The sequence below is a fragment of the Mercurialis annua genome, linkage group LG6 (genome assembly GCF_937616625.2).
Source record: "Mercurialis annua linkage group LG6, ddMerAnnu1.2, whole genome shotgun sequence".
Taxonomy (NCBI): Eukaryota; Viridiplantae; Streptophyta; class Magnoliopsida; order Malpighiales; family Euphorbiaceae; genus Mercurialis; species Mercurialis annua.
The window spans coordinates 35,699,843-35,720,640 of record NC_065575.1 but is presented as its reverse complement, the minus strand read 5'-3'; the positions used below and the strand labels follow the sequence as shown (position 1 = coordinate 35,720,640).

At 29.9% G+C, this 20,798-nt stretch overlaps 1 protein-coding gene across 1 annotated transcript; it reads right to left on the bottom strand.

Moving 5' to 3' along the window:
- Positions 1-13,515: 13,515 nt before the first annotated feature.
- On the bottom strand, positions 13,516-14,984 carry LOC126688211 (senescence-specific cysteine protease SAG39-like). The gene is made up of 2 exons (XM_050382831.2): positions 14,503-14,984; positions 13,516-14,269 (listed from the first exon to the last, which is right to left on the bottom strand). Exons 1-2 carry the CDS (start codon positions 14,924-14,926, stop codon positions 13,677-13,679), a joined length of 1,017 nt encoding a protein of 338 aa, XP_050238788.1. The 5' UTR covers positions 14,927-14,984; the 3' UTR covers positions 13,516-13,676.
- Between the last annotated feature and the right edge of the window lie 5,814 nt (positions 14,985-20,798).

Genomic DNA, 20,798 nt, shown 5'->3' with positions numbered 1-20,798 from the left:
TGCATTAGCATTACCGCTTGATTCCTTGTTTTCGCCATCCTTTTTCAGCTTTGGACAATCTCTTCTAAAGTGCCCCTTCTCCTTGCAGTGATAGCATCATCGTCCATTAGACTTCGATTTGGAACGCGACCTGTTTCCTTTTCCACCATCTCTCTCATGACTCCTGCCCCGACTCACCACAAGACCAGAAACTGATTCCTCCTCATTAGAGTTGGAGACCTTTTTATTTAGTTCTTTGGATTGCAAAGCATCATTTACATCACTAACAGAAATCAAATCTCTACCATATAACATTGTATCAAAAAAGTTTTCATATGAACTGGGTAAAGAACATAAGAGAATGAGGGCTTGATCCTCTTCTTCAATCGAAACACCAACACCTTGTAAATCTATAACAATTCGATTGAAGTTATTAACATGATCTCTTACTTGAGTATTCTCTGTCATCCTCAATGTATACAAACGTTGTTTCTGATACAACCGTTTGTAAGAGATTTCTTCTGAAACTTGCTTTCTAACGCTCCCCATAAAGCATCAGCAGTTCCTTCACCGATAACCTCTCTCAACACCTCATCAGAAAGACTCAATAGAATCGTACTATGTGTTTTTGACATAATATCTGCCTTCTCTCCCACAGACAAACCTTCCGGTAAATTGCTTTCTCCTCATAACGCCGCAACGCATCCTTGTTGAACCAAAACAGCCTTCATCTTGACTTTCCACAAAGTAAAGTCATTCGAACCATTGAATTTCTCAATATCGAATTTATGAAGCGACATCTTCAACCAACAAAATACCTAGAATCTCAGATTTGAAATCTAGGCTCCGATACCATTTGTTAGGCAGCAGAAAATAAATAAGAAAAGAGAAAAGAATCACACAAGATTTTTTACGCGGTTCGATCAATGCGATCTACTCCACGGGCAGAGAGAGAATTTATTCTATATGTTTGTTGTGAGTTTACAATAGGGTCATCACCTGTATTTATACTGAACCCTTAAGACACAATTTTAAGTCCTAATCCATTAAGGAACTAGACTACAAATCCCAAAAGGAAAGCAATACTAAACAAAGGACTAAGTATCCTAATCCAAATAGGAACAATATGAGCCATAACTCAACAAATCTCTTTTAATACTACAAGGTTTTCTTTTCTTTTAAATGGATGGTCATTCTCTTTTTTTTTCTCTTTATATAGAAAAAAAGTAAAAATTTAACCTTTTAATATAGAAATAACCCATTTTCAGGTCCCTAAACTATACCTGTTTTGTTCATCCAGTCTTTAAACTATTTTTTGTCCTTATCTGGTCATTCAACTTAGCGAAAAATCATTTTTAAGTCCCACAACGATAAAAACGACGTTATTTTGTTATTTTCAAAAATGCAATTTGTTATCCTAAACGGCGTCGTTTTTGTCAGTCAAGAACTTGAAAACGATTTTTCCCTAAGCTAAAGGATCAGATAAGAACAAAAAATAATTTAAGGACAGGATGAATAAAACAGGTATAGTTTAAGGACCTTAAAATGGGTTATCCCTTTAATATACAAGAGAAGTTACTTATACATTAGCATGTAAATTTAAGTTTTTAATGTTTTATTTTATTTTCTTTTAATTTTCATTTAAGAAACTAAAACGTATAAATATTAAATTGTAAAAAATTATTCAACACAAACTTTTGTTTTATATTGAATGTTAAGTTATTGAAATGAAACTTTACTTCTCTGTTAACGTAAGTTGTAATATAAATGAGATTATTTTTCAAATACCTGTTTCTACAAAGTATTTAAGCCATTTTGGCACATCTTTTTCTTATTTCCTACGCTACCTATTTTCTCTAACTTATTTACCAAAAATACCTATTATATAAAGAAGTTTTATCTCATTTTAGATTAAATTTTTATATAGCTACTCTTTTTTTTCTCTTCTCTCTCAAAGTTCTCTCTTCTTTTCTTCTTCTTTTTCATTTGATTTTCAGTTTGTCTCCTCCGATTATTTTTCCGTTCGTCTTTCCGATCGCGCTTCCTTCGTCTACTTCCGATGGATTTCTCGTCGTTTTTCCGTTCGCGCTATGGATTTCTCGACTCGTTTTTAGATTTGTGTAATGTTTTAGGATTTTTGTAATGATTTAAACATTTGTAAATAAATTATTGTAGATCTATAATTTTTTGTTTATAAAATTGTTCTATTATTCATATAATTATTTATTTTATCTTCTCTTATTCATAGATTATTTTATTGCTACTGATTTTTTTAAGTACAAATTGATTTATGGTGCATTTGTAGTAATTTTATAATATATTTACGTTTTAGTGTATTTTTGGGTATTTATAGTGTATTTTTGCCGTTTTTTAGTATATCTATGGTGCATTTACATTGTTTATGGTGTATTTACAGTGTTTATGGTGTATTTGTAGACCACAAAAACACAACAAAATGCCATAAATACATTATATATATATACTAATCTTACACTATAAAAATACTATTCTTACATTATTGTTATACTATAAAAAAAATTCAGGAAAAAAATCTATAAAAAATAAAAATTAACACTATATATACACTAATCTTACACTATATATACACTATTGTTACACTATAAAAAAAATTCAAAAAAAATTCAAAAAAAAAATCTATAAAAAAATTTATTAAAAATTGTCGGTCGGTTCGGTCGGCTGAACCGAAAAAACCAAAAATCAAAATTAAAAACCGAAAAAGATATTTGTGAAATTAGAAAAAAATGTATTTTTTGTAAATAAAAAAATTCAGAAAAGAAAAGTTAAAATTTGGAAGGTAAAGTTATAAATAAGTTGGCGAATAGTGTATTCCAGAAACCACAATATAAACTATATTAAATTACAACTTATCTCATTAATTAAATACTACCCCACTTGTTTTTCCTCTCCCCTCTCCCTCAAATAGAAAACCCTAGCCGTCAAACGTTTCTCCTTTATTTTTCGCTTCGGCTGCCGTCAATGGTTTATTTTTGCCGTTGGCGTTAGCCATTTCTTTTTTATTGCTTTAAAATTAAATAAATGACCGACTCCTTTTCATCTTTTTTATTTTGGTTGGTAAAATCTATCGACGAGGCGCATCAATTTCAATAGATATACAAATAAAAAATCAGAGATGGATCAAGCCCTTTCAAGATTGAAGATGAAATCGTTATAAGTTATATTAGTTTTTTTTTTATAACTATTTTACAGTGATTGTCTTTCTTTTTTGAAAGTTTTGCTGTTCTTTCTATATGAAATATTTGTTGTTTTTTATGAAGAGTTTGTGAGTCTTCTGTTAGACAGAAAAAGATTGGATCTTATTGTGTTAGAGCGGTTATGTAATTTTAATTTTGTTTTGTAAGGCGATCTGCGAATCAAGGTTTATATCTTGTTCCATGTCAGGTCATTAGAAACGGTTGTACCCTTTCTTAATTTTTACACCTGTAACTGCTCTTTATTATTAATGAAAGATTATTCGATTGTCAAAAAAAAAATAACTACCCCACTAACCAATAATAAGCATACATTATATTATTATACGGATAGTGTAAGAAATTTTATCATATAATTTAATAAATATAGAGACAAGAGTATTATCCTAATATTCTAATCCATTAAAAATTAATAACTATTAGTTTATATAATATTAGACTATATATTTATTATGGATCATTACTATAAAATTATAACAATAATAATTTTATAAAGAAATAGAACTAAAAGGAAAATTGATTTTCCTGTGACTAAAATAAGGAAGGATCTTTAAAGATGAGAGCTGTGAAGTCAAAAGATTCAGATAATGATGATAATCAAGAGTAATTTGTTTCTGATTTATTATACGTGATTCTTCAATGACGTTATCAAAAGTAATGTGTTTCTGATCTACTTTTTCTTTTTAGTTAATTCTTATATTTCTATATTTGCCACCGTTTTATGTATTGTTATTTACTTAATTTTTTTAAAGTTTACTTTACTTAGTCCAATCAAGGACAAAACTACTGCAAAATGATTATAGAGGAATGAAGTAAGCAATTTTTTTAAATGACCAAATAAATAAAACATAAAAAATACGTAAATCTGGGAATGGAAACTGTCTAGTGTTTATTAACTAGTTGTTTAAGTATTCAATTATTATAAAATTAGTTTTTAGGTCATCTATTTAGGTTCTTTTGCTAATTGTTTTGTTCGTTATTTTTTTGTTATGTTTAGTTTTTACAATTGATTTTGAGATTTACTAAAGGTTTTCTATTGGTTTGGCTTACAATTGATTTTAGGCTTATCCACTTAAAATCCCCCATATTTTACCCCCAATTTATTTGCACCCTCACATTGTAAAACCACCAAATATACCCAAATTACGACCTTTCACTTTTAATTGCACTCTCAAGCATTAAATTGACCTCTTTTCACTTGAAAAATGTTCAAATCAATACTTTAAATTTTAGCATATATTTTAAAATAGGACTTAATATTTTATTTAAAATAAAAATAAACATATTTTTTCAAGTGAAAAGATACCAATTTAATGTTTGAGGATGAAATTGAAAGTGAAAGGTCGTAATTTGGGTATATTTGACGGTTTTGCAATGTGAGGGTGCAAACGAATTGGGGGTAAAAGATGAGGGGTTTTTAAGGGGATAAGCCTTGATTTTATTATATTTTCAATTGATTTTTGTTGTTCATTTCAGTTGTGTTCTGTTTAACATTTATAATTTATTTAATGGTTAATTTCAATAAAATATCAAACGTTTGTGAGTTGTGTTAATTATAACCAAACCTTTTAAAAACGGTTAGTTTAACATATTTTGGAATATTTGAAATTTTTTGTAGCCATTCATGAATTAAATCGAAAAATTTGTCATTTGTGAATGGGCTAAACTACCGATTTTAAATAATATGGCATATTTGAAATTTTTTCTAACGAAATCAATCAAAATCGGCTATTTTAGCCCATTCATGAATGATAAATTTTTCGGTTTGATTCACGAATAACAAAAAAAGGTTTCAAATATTTCAAAAAAGGCTAAACTAGTCAATTTTGAAAGGTTTGGTTATGAATGGTAAAATCCGCAAATGTTTGATATTTTATTAGAATTAACCTTTATTTTAAGATTTACTATAACTTTACCATTGATTTACTCTAAAGTGTCATAAACGGAGCCAAAATTTATGGTTCTAGCACACCCAAAACCTCCTCAGTAGTAATCACTTCAGGTAGGCCAATTGCTGAAGTATTACGGTTAAAGAAATTCTGATCAGAAGCTGTACCATTATGACTAACAACAGTAGCAGTTGTTTGTAAAACCTGACCAAAAACAACCGAATCAGATTTTGTCTGCCCTTGCCTTGATTCAAGGTCAGAATTGCACAAGAAAGAATAGCACCGACGACATATTGTGTAGGCAGATTCAAGCTCTAATCCAAGCTGCTAGTCATAGATAAAACCCGAGACATAGAAGCTGCACTATACGATTTTGATCTCAAATTCCACCATATCATATCCACTTCTCCCACACTTTGAGAAATCAAGTTAAAAATGGGCAGTAAATCATTAAGTAAAATCCTCTCAAACGCTGCCTCTACTGCCATCCATCCCTCCAAATAATACTAACAATAACTTGCTTTTGAGTTTTGATTCGAAAGATTATAAAGCCGAGGGAACAAAAAGCAAGTTGGACTCAAACCGCTTCAATTGTCAAATAGAAATAGAACAACCATCTCTAATATTATATTTCAAGTTGCTAAATTGGGTCATATTATCTATCTCACCCTCTTTTCTTATTAAAAGGGTGTTTTTGACCGAGTTTTTGAACTTTTGATTTTTTTATCCAATTTGACGAATTTTGAATTTTTTGATATTTTGTGCTATGTTGAGGGAGTGAATTGATCTTTTTTCTTTTTTATTTTTTGTTTTTGATAAATGTGGATAAAACTGAGCGAACAAAATTTTCCTGCCATAGTATTTACAGGAACTCCTGCAATAGTGCCCTAAATATTGCCACGTTACCATAGAATTGGTCGATAGTTAAATATACAAATAGTTAAATAACTATTTAGTCATTGTTAGTTATCTAGTTCTGTCCATGTACTTAACTAAATAATTAACTAAATTTGTTATGTTTCTAGAAATACGCGACTCACAAAATTTGATGGTTAATTAAATATATTCACATGCTTTACTTTCCTATAATGATATAAGTTTCAATTTTAATTAGGATACATGATTTGAATACTATTCAAATACTCTAATATAAATATTCTAAACTAAAAATCACCTCTATTTAAAGCAATTTTTCCATTGTTAAATATCGGAAAAAAATTAGATAACATATTATTTAATTTTATGCTAGTCTTTTTTTCATCAAAAAAAATATTAATTTATACCATATGATGCAGATTATTCATATTTTTATTAACTTTTGAAGCAACTTATCAAGCAAACAATTATCAAATTAAAAGTCAAGCATCGAGAAACGGATAATTCTAGTTCTTTTTTTTATTATTTATAATTAATAAATTAAAATAATTTAATATTTAATGTTTGAATTTCATATAAATAATTCATATTCTTTTATATAATTAGACCATAAACATAATACCTCTAAATTTAAACAATTCATAAAAATCAAATTATGATTTAAAATTTAGCTAAAAGTTTCCATCGGGAAAGAATTTTTACATTCCATCAATTTTGTGCACTCCATATTTTTATAATTAGACATTTCCTTTCTCTTTTTATTTTGTCCAACTCTAATCCTTCAAATATGTTTAATATGTCCTTCTCATTAGTACATTGACCTGCATCTTTTTAATTTCTTCATTGAATAATATTTTTTTTTCTTCTTAAATTATATAATCTATAAATTGTTAACATAATGCTTGTATTTTTTTATTTTAAACATATTTGTATATTATTACTACTTTAATATCTTATATATTTCTATCATTATTCTTTTATGAACTTAACTTTCTAATTTAGTTCAAAAATATTATTTTGTTTATTTTAAGCCTTATTTAACTATTTTACTTACTAAATTTTTTGTGAAAACCCATATTGTTTATAATTCTTTTAATAAAAACTACTTATGAGTGTTAAATGAAAAATTTGGATCGTACAATTAGTTAATGATTTAAAATTGATGTAATAAACATATTTTTTTTCATCAGATTTATGGATATCGAAGAGCCATGTATTGGCATGATGTTTTACAATGAAGAGAATGTGTATACTTTTTTTTATAAAAGTTATGCACATAAACTTGGATTTAGTGTTAGAAAACTATATGTGCATCGTGTGGATGGAAAGATTAAAAGAAGAACTTTTTGTTGTTCAAGACAAGGTCAAAAAGCTGTTGACAAAAGATCCGAACAATGAAATTTGAGTATCCAATTTTCCGAGTCAATTTTTTTGGCACAAATGACATGTCAACTTAAACTAAACGGTATGTTTGAAGTTATTTCTTTTAATGAAAAGCATATCCATGAACTTACTCCTACACCAATGAAACACATGTTAAGCTCACAAAGACAAATCACATCAGCCCATAAAATTGTTGCTGATGATGCTGCCAAAGCTGAATTATACTCCCTCCGTCCCACTCTAATTGACAAAATAACTAAATTACAATAACCAATACAAACTAATAAATGACATAGATAGTTACTTCTATACCCCTCTATTGATAATGGAGCTAATTAATGCTATTATTATATTAGTCAAATTCCCATTAAATATTCACCATTTTCCCATAAAAAGTTTAAATTTAAATGAGGGTAAAGATGGAAAGTTAAAGGAAAAAATTATAGTTATGTTAGTTTTGTCAATTAGAATGGGACACCAAAAACTCCATATTTTGTCAATTAGAGTGGGACGGAGGGAGTATATTAAATCCACTATTAATTTACTAACTTCACAAAGTGGTGGTCATGAATTTAATGGATTTTTAGATAGTGATTTTAGAAACTATATATATGCCAAGCGTAGAACAGAAATAATTAAAGGAGGTCGTCATGCTATTATGGATTATTTTCATAAAATGCAATGACAAGATCCTTCTTATTTCTATTTGGTGCAACTTGTTTTTTTTTATGAATGAAATTGTATTAAAAAAACCATAAGATGTGGCAAACACCTAACTCAAGAGATTACGCACTAATAATGGTTAATTGCACATTGAAGGCTACGTCTCTGAATTAGGAGGAAACAAACTATTGTTCGTAACAATACAATATGGATTTCTGAATAAATCCATGCTAGAATAAGGAAATCTAGCATCACTACATTTGAAAAAGAAAACCGCCCTAGTAAAGCTCCATTGAGCAATTGCAAAAGCATTCGTGTTCTTTGACTGAAAAATTCTTTTGTTGCGAGCTTTCCAAAGTTCCCTAATTACCGATTCCCAAATCAAGCACCATAGATTGAAGTATCGACCCCTTTGAATCAAGTGTATCCATTGCACTATAAAATCCTCAAAAGTACTTGGCATAATCCAATTCAAAACCAAGTTTCAATAAAATTAAGTTCCAAACAGAATATGAGAAAGTGCAGTGCATAAGAATGTGATCTTGGTCTTCCGGTGCTCCACAAATTCCACAAATATTACTATCATATGAAATAATGTTCCGAGAAGCGAGAAAGGATAGAGAAGTTACTCTACCGTGAAGGGAAGTCCAAAGAAAAAACTTCAGTCGAGGCAGAGAATACGACTTCGAGATTAAAGAAAATTGTTTGGTAACATGAGTTTGAACTTGGCGTAGCTTAACAAAGGAGCTCTGAGTGAATTTTCTTTTTCCAGATTTGTAGAACACCTCATCACTATCATTAACTGAGCTGCTGTAACATATGTTGTCGATCCAAGCCTGCAGCTGCTGTAATTCTGACATCTCTATCATCCTCAATCTTCGGCGCCACAACCAACCATTACTACAAACCGTGAGAGTTGTAGCTTCCTTCTGGCGAGATAAGTTATATAGTCTGTGAAAGGTTATGGCAGCTGGAGTTTCAAATTTGCAGAAGTCATTCAAAAGAGAAACTAACCCGCCATTTACCATTTTAAAACCTGTATTGCCTGTGAATGAAGTCCAAGCTGTTTTATCAAGACAACGACATTTTTGAATACCACGCCATATGAAGGAAAGCTTTCGAATATCAGCATTAATAATAGAATCCCACGAGTTTACTCCCGAAGTGGCAACCATAGTAACGAACCAAATAGAGTTTTGATTGGTAGAGCACAGCTTCCATATCCATTTGAAGATGAGGCTTTGATTTCTAATTCGTAAATCACAAATACTCAGTCGTCCAAACTTATAATCTTTAAATAGAATCCCAAACAACTTGTTAATGATGATAATTCCATATTAAATGTGTTCTGGGCAGCTGGGAAATCAATTATCGATTACCAACATATTGGAGATGTTGTATGTTTTGATACAACTTATAGAATAAATGAGTATGTTAGCCTTTTGCTCCATTTATTGGTGTAAATCAGTATAAAAAAAGTATTATTTTCGGTGCAGCTTTACTATATGACGAAACAATATCATCATTTAAATGGTTGTTTGAGATTTTTCTTAGTGCAGTGTTTGGTAAGCATCCTACGACAATATTGACAGATAAGTGCCCCGTAATGACCAAGGCAATTGTAATACCCCGTACTTTTCCGTAGAGTTCCGCTAAGCTTATCGTTCACATTGGGTTCGTTTTGAGTGGTTCGGCCACTTAGAATCATGGTTTTTAAGTTCCAAACCTTATATTATATGTTTTTAGATGTCTTGGGTGTGGCCTCAGGGTTTGGAGTGATCCCGAGCTCGTTTTAAAAAATTTAATTAATTTTCGGAGACAGAAGTTTTTCGCGGGCGCGACAAGCGTGAGTCGCGGGTGAGACATAGGTGTAGCGGGCGCGAATTGCGTATGTTCAGTTTGCTGATTTCTATTTAAACTCACCTTATTCGACCTGATTCATTTTTACACCTTTCTTAAAACCCTAAAACGGCTATAACTCTCTGAAATTCATTTCCTATCATTCTTTGGTCCTATTTTGATCCTTGGTAAACCTTTTTCATCAATTTCATGTGGTTTAATCTATAGTTTATCATTTCTTTCGATTGTAGATTCAATAGCTCTCCGTGTGTGGGTTTTGATAGGAGTAAAATACTCATATGTTTCTAGGTGTTTTCCGTATTGCTTCTACTTGTTTTGCCACGCTTTTCGGTTATTTTGCATACCTTATTGCATGTGTGTGTTGTAGGTGAAATGGAGAAAAACGGAGTCTTTTGGGCCTAAATGAAGTTAGAATCGACAAATCCGAGAAAGGGCTAAGTGGTGAATCAAGAGTTGACAAGAACGCATTTGAGAATCCGACCCCGTTGCGCTAATTGGTAAATCAGAACCAGCTAGAAGCTTCAAATTAATTTGTGTTCTTCATGAAAGGTGCAGTAGGCATCCTAAGCTTTTCAACGGTTCAAGAATCAGCTCATTTGGAGGTGTCTACAAAGAGTTTTGAAGATTTGAAGTCAGCGGATCTGCGCGAGTCCTTCCCCTTGAGTCTGAGGGCTCGATTGAGCTTGCCTTGCTCGATTGAGCAATAACCATTCGGCGTTCGAGATCGATCGAGCTCCCCTTGCTTGATTGAGCCTTGAACCTTCGTGATTTGGGCTCGATCGAGCTCTAAGTTTAATGAAGGGGGCTCGATCGAGCCCCATGCTAATGACACATGAATTTGGGTCTTTTTGAGAGACAAGAGGTGGATTCATTCCGGATTTGGCCCAACACACCTAGGTATTAGGAACTTTATTTCCTTTTTTGTGAGCCTTATATAAGGCCTTTTATCTCTATTTTCGGTTAAGAATTATTCTCTAGACATCAACACTTTTAGCTTAATTTTTATTCTCTTAGGAGTAGAAGAGTTTAGGATTTTGTGCAACTATCTTCAAGCTTGTGATTTCCTCCATCATTGAATATTGTTGAAGCTTTTTAATTGAAGATTGTGTTCCTTTATTAATGATTGAAGATTTATCTTTTTAATTGAATGTTCCCATTTATAGTCTCTACAAAGGTAATTAGTTCAATCAGTTTAATGCTTTATTGTTCTTGTTGTTTGATTGTTGTTGATTTAGCCATGGTGGGCTAAATCCCCTTGTTTGGGGGTTGAAATGAAGCTTAGTTAAATGCATAATTGGGTTAGGGTTTAGACTTATTGTTGTTCTAATTGATATTCCTAATGCTTGTTTTAGATTAGCTACCTAAAGCATGATTCTAGATTGTTTAACGCTTTGAGAGAAGGTTAATTAATTGGATAGATTAATTAGGATTCTAATTGATGACACCATGAGAGTGGGTTAGAGATTAGAAAACCTTAGAGTTGACTATTAATCATTAATTGACTTGTTAATCTTGTTTAGTGCCACGAGAGTGGATTAGGCTTGGTTAGTTGGTTTGTTGTGGTTTTGTAGCTCTTTCAGGCTCGAGAGAGCGGAAGTTATGCCTTAGGAACGCTCGGTTCATGTTTTGAAGCCTTAGATCCGAATCCCAAGAGTGCATGACCTAGGTGGATTCTTGACCTCCAAACCCCTTTATCATTTGAATTCCCGTTAATTGTTAATCGCTTAGTCTTTTATAGTTGGTAATTAGTTATTAATTGCAAGTTAGTGTTTAGTTGAATTGTTAGTCGTTTAATTGATACTTGAACAAATCTCTTTTCGTTGCTTTCCGAATTGAATTTCACAATCGATTTCACTCACTTTAAACCTCTCATCCTTGTGGGATTCGACCTCAATCTTACCGAGTATTACTAGTTGCGACACCGTACACTTGCGGTTTTCGCCAACATGTTTCTAGGTTGATTTGGATCTTTTATTTTCTAGGTTTCGATGTGTTTGGCTAATCAAAAGGTCTGTGGTTCTAATTCCTTGATTTATTGCGTAGAGATTGTTAGGTTGTTGTTAATGGTTATACCTTCCGTATTGTGGATCTAGAATAGATCTTAAGGGATATATCGAATTGTGAGTTATGCCATGTTATATTTGTTGTTTTTAAATTGTTTAGGTGGCTGGAAATGCTAGACATAAGGGTGTTTTGATGTTTTAGGATTAATACTTTAGGTGTTTATTTGTTTGGTGGTTTAATTGTTGGTTTTCAAATTGGTTTTGCTTATATTTATTTTGGTTAAATTGGTGCAAATGAAAAAAATGACAAATAAAATGAAATGGAAAAATCATTTATTACTAGTATTGAGTGTGATGCGGGAATGAGCAAAAACAAAACAATTCATTAGTCCTAATATAACTAAATTAAAATTCAATTTAATAATATTTTTTGATTAATATCATACCGCAAATATTAATGTTTCTATTTAATCAAACTATCAAAAAATATATTGATATTTTAAAATGTTAACAACATTTAAAATTGTGCTTGAATTAGTAGACAAAGGGTTAATTACATTTACATATAAAATCACCACCTTTACACGAAATCTCAAAAATAACACGACTTTTAAAACGTGTCAATTTAAGGTATCACCTTTCATTTCTTTCAAAAACAACATGGGAACATTTTTAGATAAAATTTTGCTGACTTGGACACCCAATGGGAGTGACACGTGTCATGCCACGCCAGCAAAAACTTCACCAAAAATTGTCGATGTTGTTTTTGAAAAGAAACAAAAGGTGATGTTCTGAATTGACACGTTTTAAAGGTCGTCTTATTTTTGAGATTTCGTGTAAAGATGGTGATTTTATATGGAATTAACCTTAAGACAAATGATACACGTCAATTTTGTTTATTAATCTTATATAGAAGATCAAAAAAAATTATTAATATAAAAATAAAAAAGGATATATACGTCTTTTAGTTAAAAATAATAATAGGAGACATGGGTATTTATTATTATTCATTGCAAATCATCTTGGATTTTCTGGTGCACGTTCTGCGAAGGACTAAATTTGAAAAAAAAAAAAAAGGTAGTTCGTGTGTGAAACTGACAAAATTTAAACAGTGTGATTAAAATGAAAAAACATGTAAAGTTCGTGATTTTTTTAACAATAACCCTATTCATTATATACAAAATCAGATTCAATTACAAAATTTAGGGATTTGTCATTTAATATAACATTTTATTTTATAGTTAAAATTTAAATTTAAAACATACACTATATCTAATATTTTTATTATTTTTAGGGTTAATTGCAAATTAAATCACGAACTTTAACCTAATTTGCAATTACAACACAAACTTTAAAATTTGACAATGTCAGTAACTAACTTTCATTTTTTGGCAAATTGATACACCGACCAATCATGCAACAACACCCCGGTAGAGTACAATGTCCACGTCAGTGTTTTTTTAGATTGGTGTACCAATTTTCCAAAAAATGAAAGTTCGTTACTGACATTGTCAAGTTTTAAAGTTCGTGTTGTAATTGTAAATTAGGGTAAAGTTCGTGATTTAATTTGCAATTAACCCTTATTTTTATGCTAAAATTACTGAAAATATTGTATAAGCAATGAAGATGCTCTTATAAGCTAATAGGTATATATATTTATATTGAAAAGTAAATAAATTTTATCGCATTCTCAGTTATCAATAGACTAAAAACAATTATTGCTAAATTGAACCGAACTATATCATTAAAAATCAATAACTTATAGCTAAAACGCTAATAATAAATGAACAAAACTAAGCTACTGGATATGAGCAATCTGTGGCTATACCACAGAGACCTTCTTTAGACTCTACATTTCTCTCCATTCTCACGAATCCTTTCTCTCCCCATTTCTTTCCCCAAGAATTCTTTACCAGCCAATACTTTGTCGCGGTATTACTGTGGCCATATCCGACAGCTAAAACTCCATGATTTACATTAGTTCCACAAGTTCCTCTATAAACACCGGTGGAGTAGAACTGAAAGGATGTTGAACCAGCGTCAATCGCGACAGCCACTGGTTGATTAGCCACCGCTTTCATCAAATCTTCTTCGCTGTTTGCTGGAACTTTTTCGTATCCAGTGATGGTTGCTATGCGTGAAGTTACCTTTTTGGGGTCGCATTTTTGGTCGGCTCCTTTGTATGGGTATTTTAGGTCACTAGTGATTCCGCGGTTGTTTATGACGAACTTGAAAGCGTCCTCCATTGAACCACCCTCACAACCTTTGTCTTCGCCTTTTATGTCGCAATCTACAAGCTCTTGTACTGATAGAGATGTTAAATCATTTTTTGTGATTTTGCGAAGTCCTTCGGTTGCTCCGACGGCGGAGAAAGCCCAGCAACTCCCTGTTCATACAAAGTTAGTAAGCTAATATAATCGTTGGAATGTTACTAAACTTTTATATTATGATTGGTATTAAAATTTTAATCATACTGAGGTAATACCAATACACAATTTTATTTTATTTTAAATTAAAATATGTTAAATTATAAAATAGACATAGATTAATTTGATAAAAGATAAACTATATTGCTATGAGAGGTGCCACATTAAATTAGACTAATTTCATGTAACTTACCGCATGTTCCTTGATCTTTAACACTAGTAACAGCATGCTTTTGCGTCCAGTCTATGGCAGAAGGTGGATCGGTAACATTTTCATACTTAAACGGTGTTGCCGCCATTAATGAACCACCAACTGCAGGTTTCTTATAAGCAGTCCAAAAAGCTCTAAACTCTTCATTGGTTAAATCAGCAAACTGATTAATCCCAAGCTTATATGATTCCTCACCAGCATTATTAAATTTCTCAATGAACTCAACATTGTTCTTGAATATCTGGAACCTTTTTAATTTCTCTTCTTCATTCCTATAAGACTTTTCGTACTCCGCAAGCCATTGTTTGTGCCTGTCTGCCATTGTCAACTCATGAAGCTCCCGACACACTATTTGATTAGCGAAAATGAATAAGAGGGCAATCGAAAAAAATTGCAGTGAAGCCATTTTAGTAGAAGCTAAGGGAAATGATTTTATTAAATTATTTTGAGTTTACTGTGATAATTTTTGAGTTAATGATGAGTTGTATCTTAAATAGGGTTTTGAAAAAATGTTAGAACTGAAACATTCAAAGTGTTGGATTGTAGTAATGTGGATAGCTCCAATAATAGTAGATATGTGAAACTTTCAAAGTATGACATGTGTTTGAAAATGAACATTATGAGGTCTTAAATTTTTGAACAATGAGATCTTATTAATTAGATTGTTGTATGTGGTAGTGAAGTTGAGATTTATATTTTAGTGTTACATGCGGACATATTAATGCAAGAATATAGGGTGATTGATTTTCAGCAAGTGGAAAATTTGACTTTATAAAGATAGTCCAATGTTTTTTAACTTAAAAATAAAAAGCTTAATATTTTAAAAATGCCAATATTTTACAGGGCAATACAATTATAATCAATACTTTCAAACTCATCATATTAGTCTAATTATTATTTGTAATATACAATTGTAGTCATTTTCGAAAATATTTTCAAATTTTATCACATGACAGCCGTATTAATGCCCACTTAATTTATTTTAATTACAAATGTTGATATTTCACTTAAAATCGAACTCAACCATCTATAATCCTTAATTTTAAAATCAAATTGACCGACCAATTTTTAGGTAAAGAATTCAATTTTTAAGTGACAGTCAGCATTTGTAATTAAAATATGTTGAATAAAGTTGTGACATATTTGAAATGGGTTAAAATTTGACATTATTTTAAAAATAATCATAGTTGACATATCAAATACAAAATTGAGTTAGACGAGGCTATATTAAAAATATTAATTAGAAATTCTTCAAAATGTAATTCAAATCACGACAACATTTTCTTGTTCCTAAGCTAGAAAATATGAGTTTGAGTATAAAATTGAATTTTTTATATATCAGTTGTTGCCGAATGAAAAAGACGATGCACATTTTACTTTTAAGTTCTTGGATAAAAACGACATTGTTTTGAGTCTTTTTAAACAAATTAAAAATTGGTCAAAACAAACATCGTTTTCCCAAATGTTTTTAAAAGGTTCAACGACGTTGTTTTGATTTAAGAACACAAGAAAAAAATTGCATCATGTCCTTCATTGCTAGCCACATTTCAGAACTCTTAGACAATAAACCAAACAGACACCGACAGTGGATGCCTATGAATGTTTTAGGGCTGTTTTTTGTGATTTTAATATGTTGGCATTGTTTAATATTTCTTGGTAATCGATTGTTGGAGTGGTATATAAGTTATTTTAGGTTTTGTAATGGTTTTTGTGGTTAATTAAATTATTAATTCATATCTGAGTTTGGGTCAGGTTAGACTTGTGCCGCCCGACTTGTTGTGTTGAGCTTATAGTATGGTTTTTGGCTAACACACTACTCTGGAAATTTTAATTGATTTTAAATGATTTATCTAAGTTATGTAAGAACTCTGGATTTTGCTTTTAAAGCGAGAACTCATCTAAGCTTAACTTGTTTATTGGTTAGTATGGATGTATGTATATTTTGGTTTGCACATTGGTTGTGGTTGAGATGCTAGTCCTATGTGGTGTCTAGTATTCTTAGAGTTAGGGGTTGTATGGCTTTTAACTTGTGCCTTGTTTTTAGACTCGTCGACTGTTTGTACTTCAGAGTCAAATCAGGTTTAGTTGCTTGCCAGGTTTTCACGAGGATTTGCAAGCAGTGAGTTTGTAGTGCTATTTACCGCTTTATTAAGTAACGTATATTATTTTAATATCATAAATATTTTTGAACTATTTTAATGATTATGGATGTTAACGAACTACTCGATAGGCTTGTATCGAGATTATGTGCACCGGTAAGTACTTTGAATTGGCTGACTAATGTCTGGCCTACATTGGAATTGATGAGGATTTGTTCCCATTTACTTTGGGTTATACTTTGGATTTCATTTCAATATTTTTATTCCATAATTAATCTTATATACATCAGTATGAAAGAATTTCGAGTTTTAAAGGTTTTAACTTGATAAATGTAAATAGTATTATGAACTCATCTCAGTATATCTGACTCCATTGTTTTTCCAAATTTTCCAGGTTTATGATTTGAGAGCGTTGGTCGATCTCTGATTTCTTGATTCTCTCGGAGGTTCATTTGTTTTAAATAAAACTAGTCAACTGTTTTATACTCTTAGACTGCAGTAGAACTAGTTAGTCGCTTATGATTATTTATACTTTGGTTTGTCTGATTGGTCCGACCGTTTATTTATGTTGTTGGCATGTTATATTTTGGATTCGATTATTTAAGCATGTTGTTGGAGTCTCGAGTTTGAGCCGAGCATTTTACTATATAATTGTTTATATTAACCGTTGGACTTAGGTTGGAGTCTCGGTTGCCTGCGAGCAGTGGGTTTCTTGCATGTTTATATGTTTGTATGGTTATCAACAATGCTAGTTACGGGTTTCGGTGCAACCATACACATACCCTAGCGCCGGTCGCGATCCGTGAAATTGGGCCGTGACATCAATTGAAGAAGTATTTTCTGAAACTCGTCATCGATTATGTGTGTAGCATATTTATCAGCATGCTGCTAAAAATTGAAGTCATGTTTTTCATTCATCAAAACAATTTGCATATGATTTTAGCTCTTGTGTATATGGTCATGAAGAGGAAGACAAATGGCTTCAAGTTTGGGATGATATGCTTAATAAGTATATGCTTGTTGATAATAAATGGTGTAATGGAATTTTTGAAGTGAGAAAATAATGGGCTATGGTATATGGACGACATATATTTACAACTGATATGATAAGCACTCAGCAAAGTGAGTCAATAAATAATATCCTAAAGAAATACTTGGGATTTTTTCCCATAAAATTGCCCCCTAAATATGTGCTCCATCATTGAATCTGCAAGCCATACTTGCGGATTCATTATGAATCCGCAAGCCATACTTGCGGATTCAATGACCATCCCTTAATCACCTGATTAAGGGTGATTAAGGGATGGTAAACAATCATTAGGAGACACTCCCAATGATTGGTGTAATCATTAGGTTAATGATTGGGCATTTAATGCCCAATCATTAACCTACATTATTAAAAAAGTTAATTTCAATAAAAATTCACTTTAATATATACCTAATAATTGAAAATTAGAAAAATATTAAAATTCAATATAAATTTTAATATTTGTAATAAATCAAAAAAATAATATTATTTTAAAATTTGAAAATTTGTCAATTTTATCATATTTTGCATTTTTATGTTTCAATTGTATCCTGAAATATTAAATTAACGTTTTTTTCATTTGAAAAAATTTTAAAAACATTCTCCACGTCTAGCATATATTAATTATATGTTTTTAAAATTTATTTAAATTTAGTTAAATTAATTAAGAATTTAAATTAGTGTTAATTTGATTATGGTTTTTAGTTAGTTTTTAGAAATAAAGGACTTATTTGTACTTTTTTGAATAAAAAAGAATTTAATGTCATCTTTAGACTTAGTTAATTGAATGATTTCATCATTTAAATAAAAAAATTAACAAAAATATTAAAATTAGGGTACAATTAAAAACGGAAAATTCAAAAGTGGGTAAAATTAACAACACTTTTCGACGTCGGGGTGGAATTGAGTGATTAGGCCTTTTAAATTTGTTTACAAATTTGGTAACAAAACTAATCACGAATCGGGCCGATTTTGAACCACCGTGATATTCTGCTCCACGGGGGGAGTTCAGAATTTGCCCATCATACCATATCAGAAACGATATATTGTGTCGACATTACTAACAATAAATAATTATAACAATTATGACTTTCTAACATTTTTCTAGAAACATATAATTAACTTCAATTTTAACAATTACAGTTCTCTAACATTTTTTAAAAGTTAAATAAAATAGAAAAATTATAACATTCTCCTAAATTTAGCTAATCTCTAACATTTTATTAAAATACAATTAATTTTTATAATTATATTAAATTCTTTAATTTATTACATTTTTCTAAATCATACTAGGTTTAAAAATTTTATCAGCAATTTTTATTTAATATCAATTTTAACAATCATAATACCTACCGTTTTACCAACATTAAATAATAAATTAATATAATATAAAAATTAGCGTTGGTAAAATTATTGATTTATTTCAAACTTTAAAATAATATTGTTTTTTTAATTTATTATAAATATTAAAATTTATATTCAATTTTAATATGTTTTTAATTTTCAATTATTAGGTAATATTAAAATGGATTTTTATTAGAATTAATTTTTTTAATAATTTAGGTTAATGATTGGGCACTAAATGCCCAATCATTAACCTAATGATTACACCAATCATTGGGAGACAAAAGTTGTCTCCCAATGATTGGTAACCATCCCTTAATCACCCTTAATCAGGTGATTAAGGGATGGTCATTGAATCCGCAAGTATGGCTTGCGGATTCATTATGATGGGGTACTATTTGGTAATAACATATTTAGGGGGCAATTTTATGGGAAAAAACCCGAAATACTTGGATGCTAAAAATAACTTTATGCAATTCTTTAATAATTATAACAGATAGTTGTCAAATGAACGATATAATGAGTTGTTAATAGAGTTCAAAATGAGTCAATTGGAAAAAGGCATTCATCTTTGAGTCAAAATTTTTGAGGAATATTGACACTTAAAATAGAAAGTGAGGATATGCATGAGTATGCGTGTGAAGATTTCAAAACATTATTGAAAGACTTACAAGTAATGAAGGTAAGTAATGATCGATCTAGTCTGTTCAATTCAAAAGATAACAAAACATTTTCTCCTGTTATATGCGAATTCAAAAAAAAAAGTAATTTTTGGGCGTTTAAGTAAAAGGATAAAAGGTGCTTTATAAAGAAAAAGGAATTTTAAACCTCAGTCCAAACACATGTAATTTTTATATAAAAAATATAGAGTTATTTTATATATAAAGTATGGAGTTATTTTATATAAACTTAATGTTTTAAATTTGTATTTTCATATTAAATTATTATTTTCATTTTAACAGGATGGTAGTATGGATTATATTAACAAGTCCAAAGAAAAAAAGAAAGGCCTAAAAAATATTGATGTAAAAAATATGTAACATTATATCATTTTTTATGAAATAAATTTTTTTTATCTAATGGAATATATTTTTAGGATAAATGCATCAATTATGATTAAAAAGATTTGAATGTCGAATTTCAAATATTGAAAAATAATAATTAGATACACGTATATTTGTGATATTATTTTAAGACATATTTTATAGATTTATAATTTGAATAAATTTTTATTTTATTTTTATTTGAGAATCAAATGAAAAATATTTATCTGAAGATTTTATTACTACTCAAAAGATAATAGAAAGTTCACCATATAATGATTATTCTTATATTTTTTCCAATCAAAATCAATTCTCATAGCTTTTTCAGGTAATTGATCATTTAAAATAAATATATAATTTATATTATTTATTTATATTCATAATTTTGTTTTTGCATGATGCAATTTTAAAAGAAAAAAAATTGAATAAATTTTAAAATTTTATTTTATTTTATTATTTTTTGATATTTTATATTTATTTTTAATTAAGTTATGTTCGAGTGTAAAATTATTCTTTGATCATATATATATTTATTAGTTTCATATTATTAATGCAATAAATATTGGATGTTAAAAATTGTCTAATTATTAAAAAAAAAATAGTTAATTATCAGATCTTGTGAGTCACATATATCAAAAAGCATACAAAATCTGACATGCACTGAACAATTAGCCATAACTGAATAATTATTTAACCATTTGTATCAACCAATTCTATAGTAACGTGACAATTTTTTGGCCAGGAGTTCCTACAAACACTGTAGTA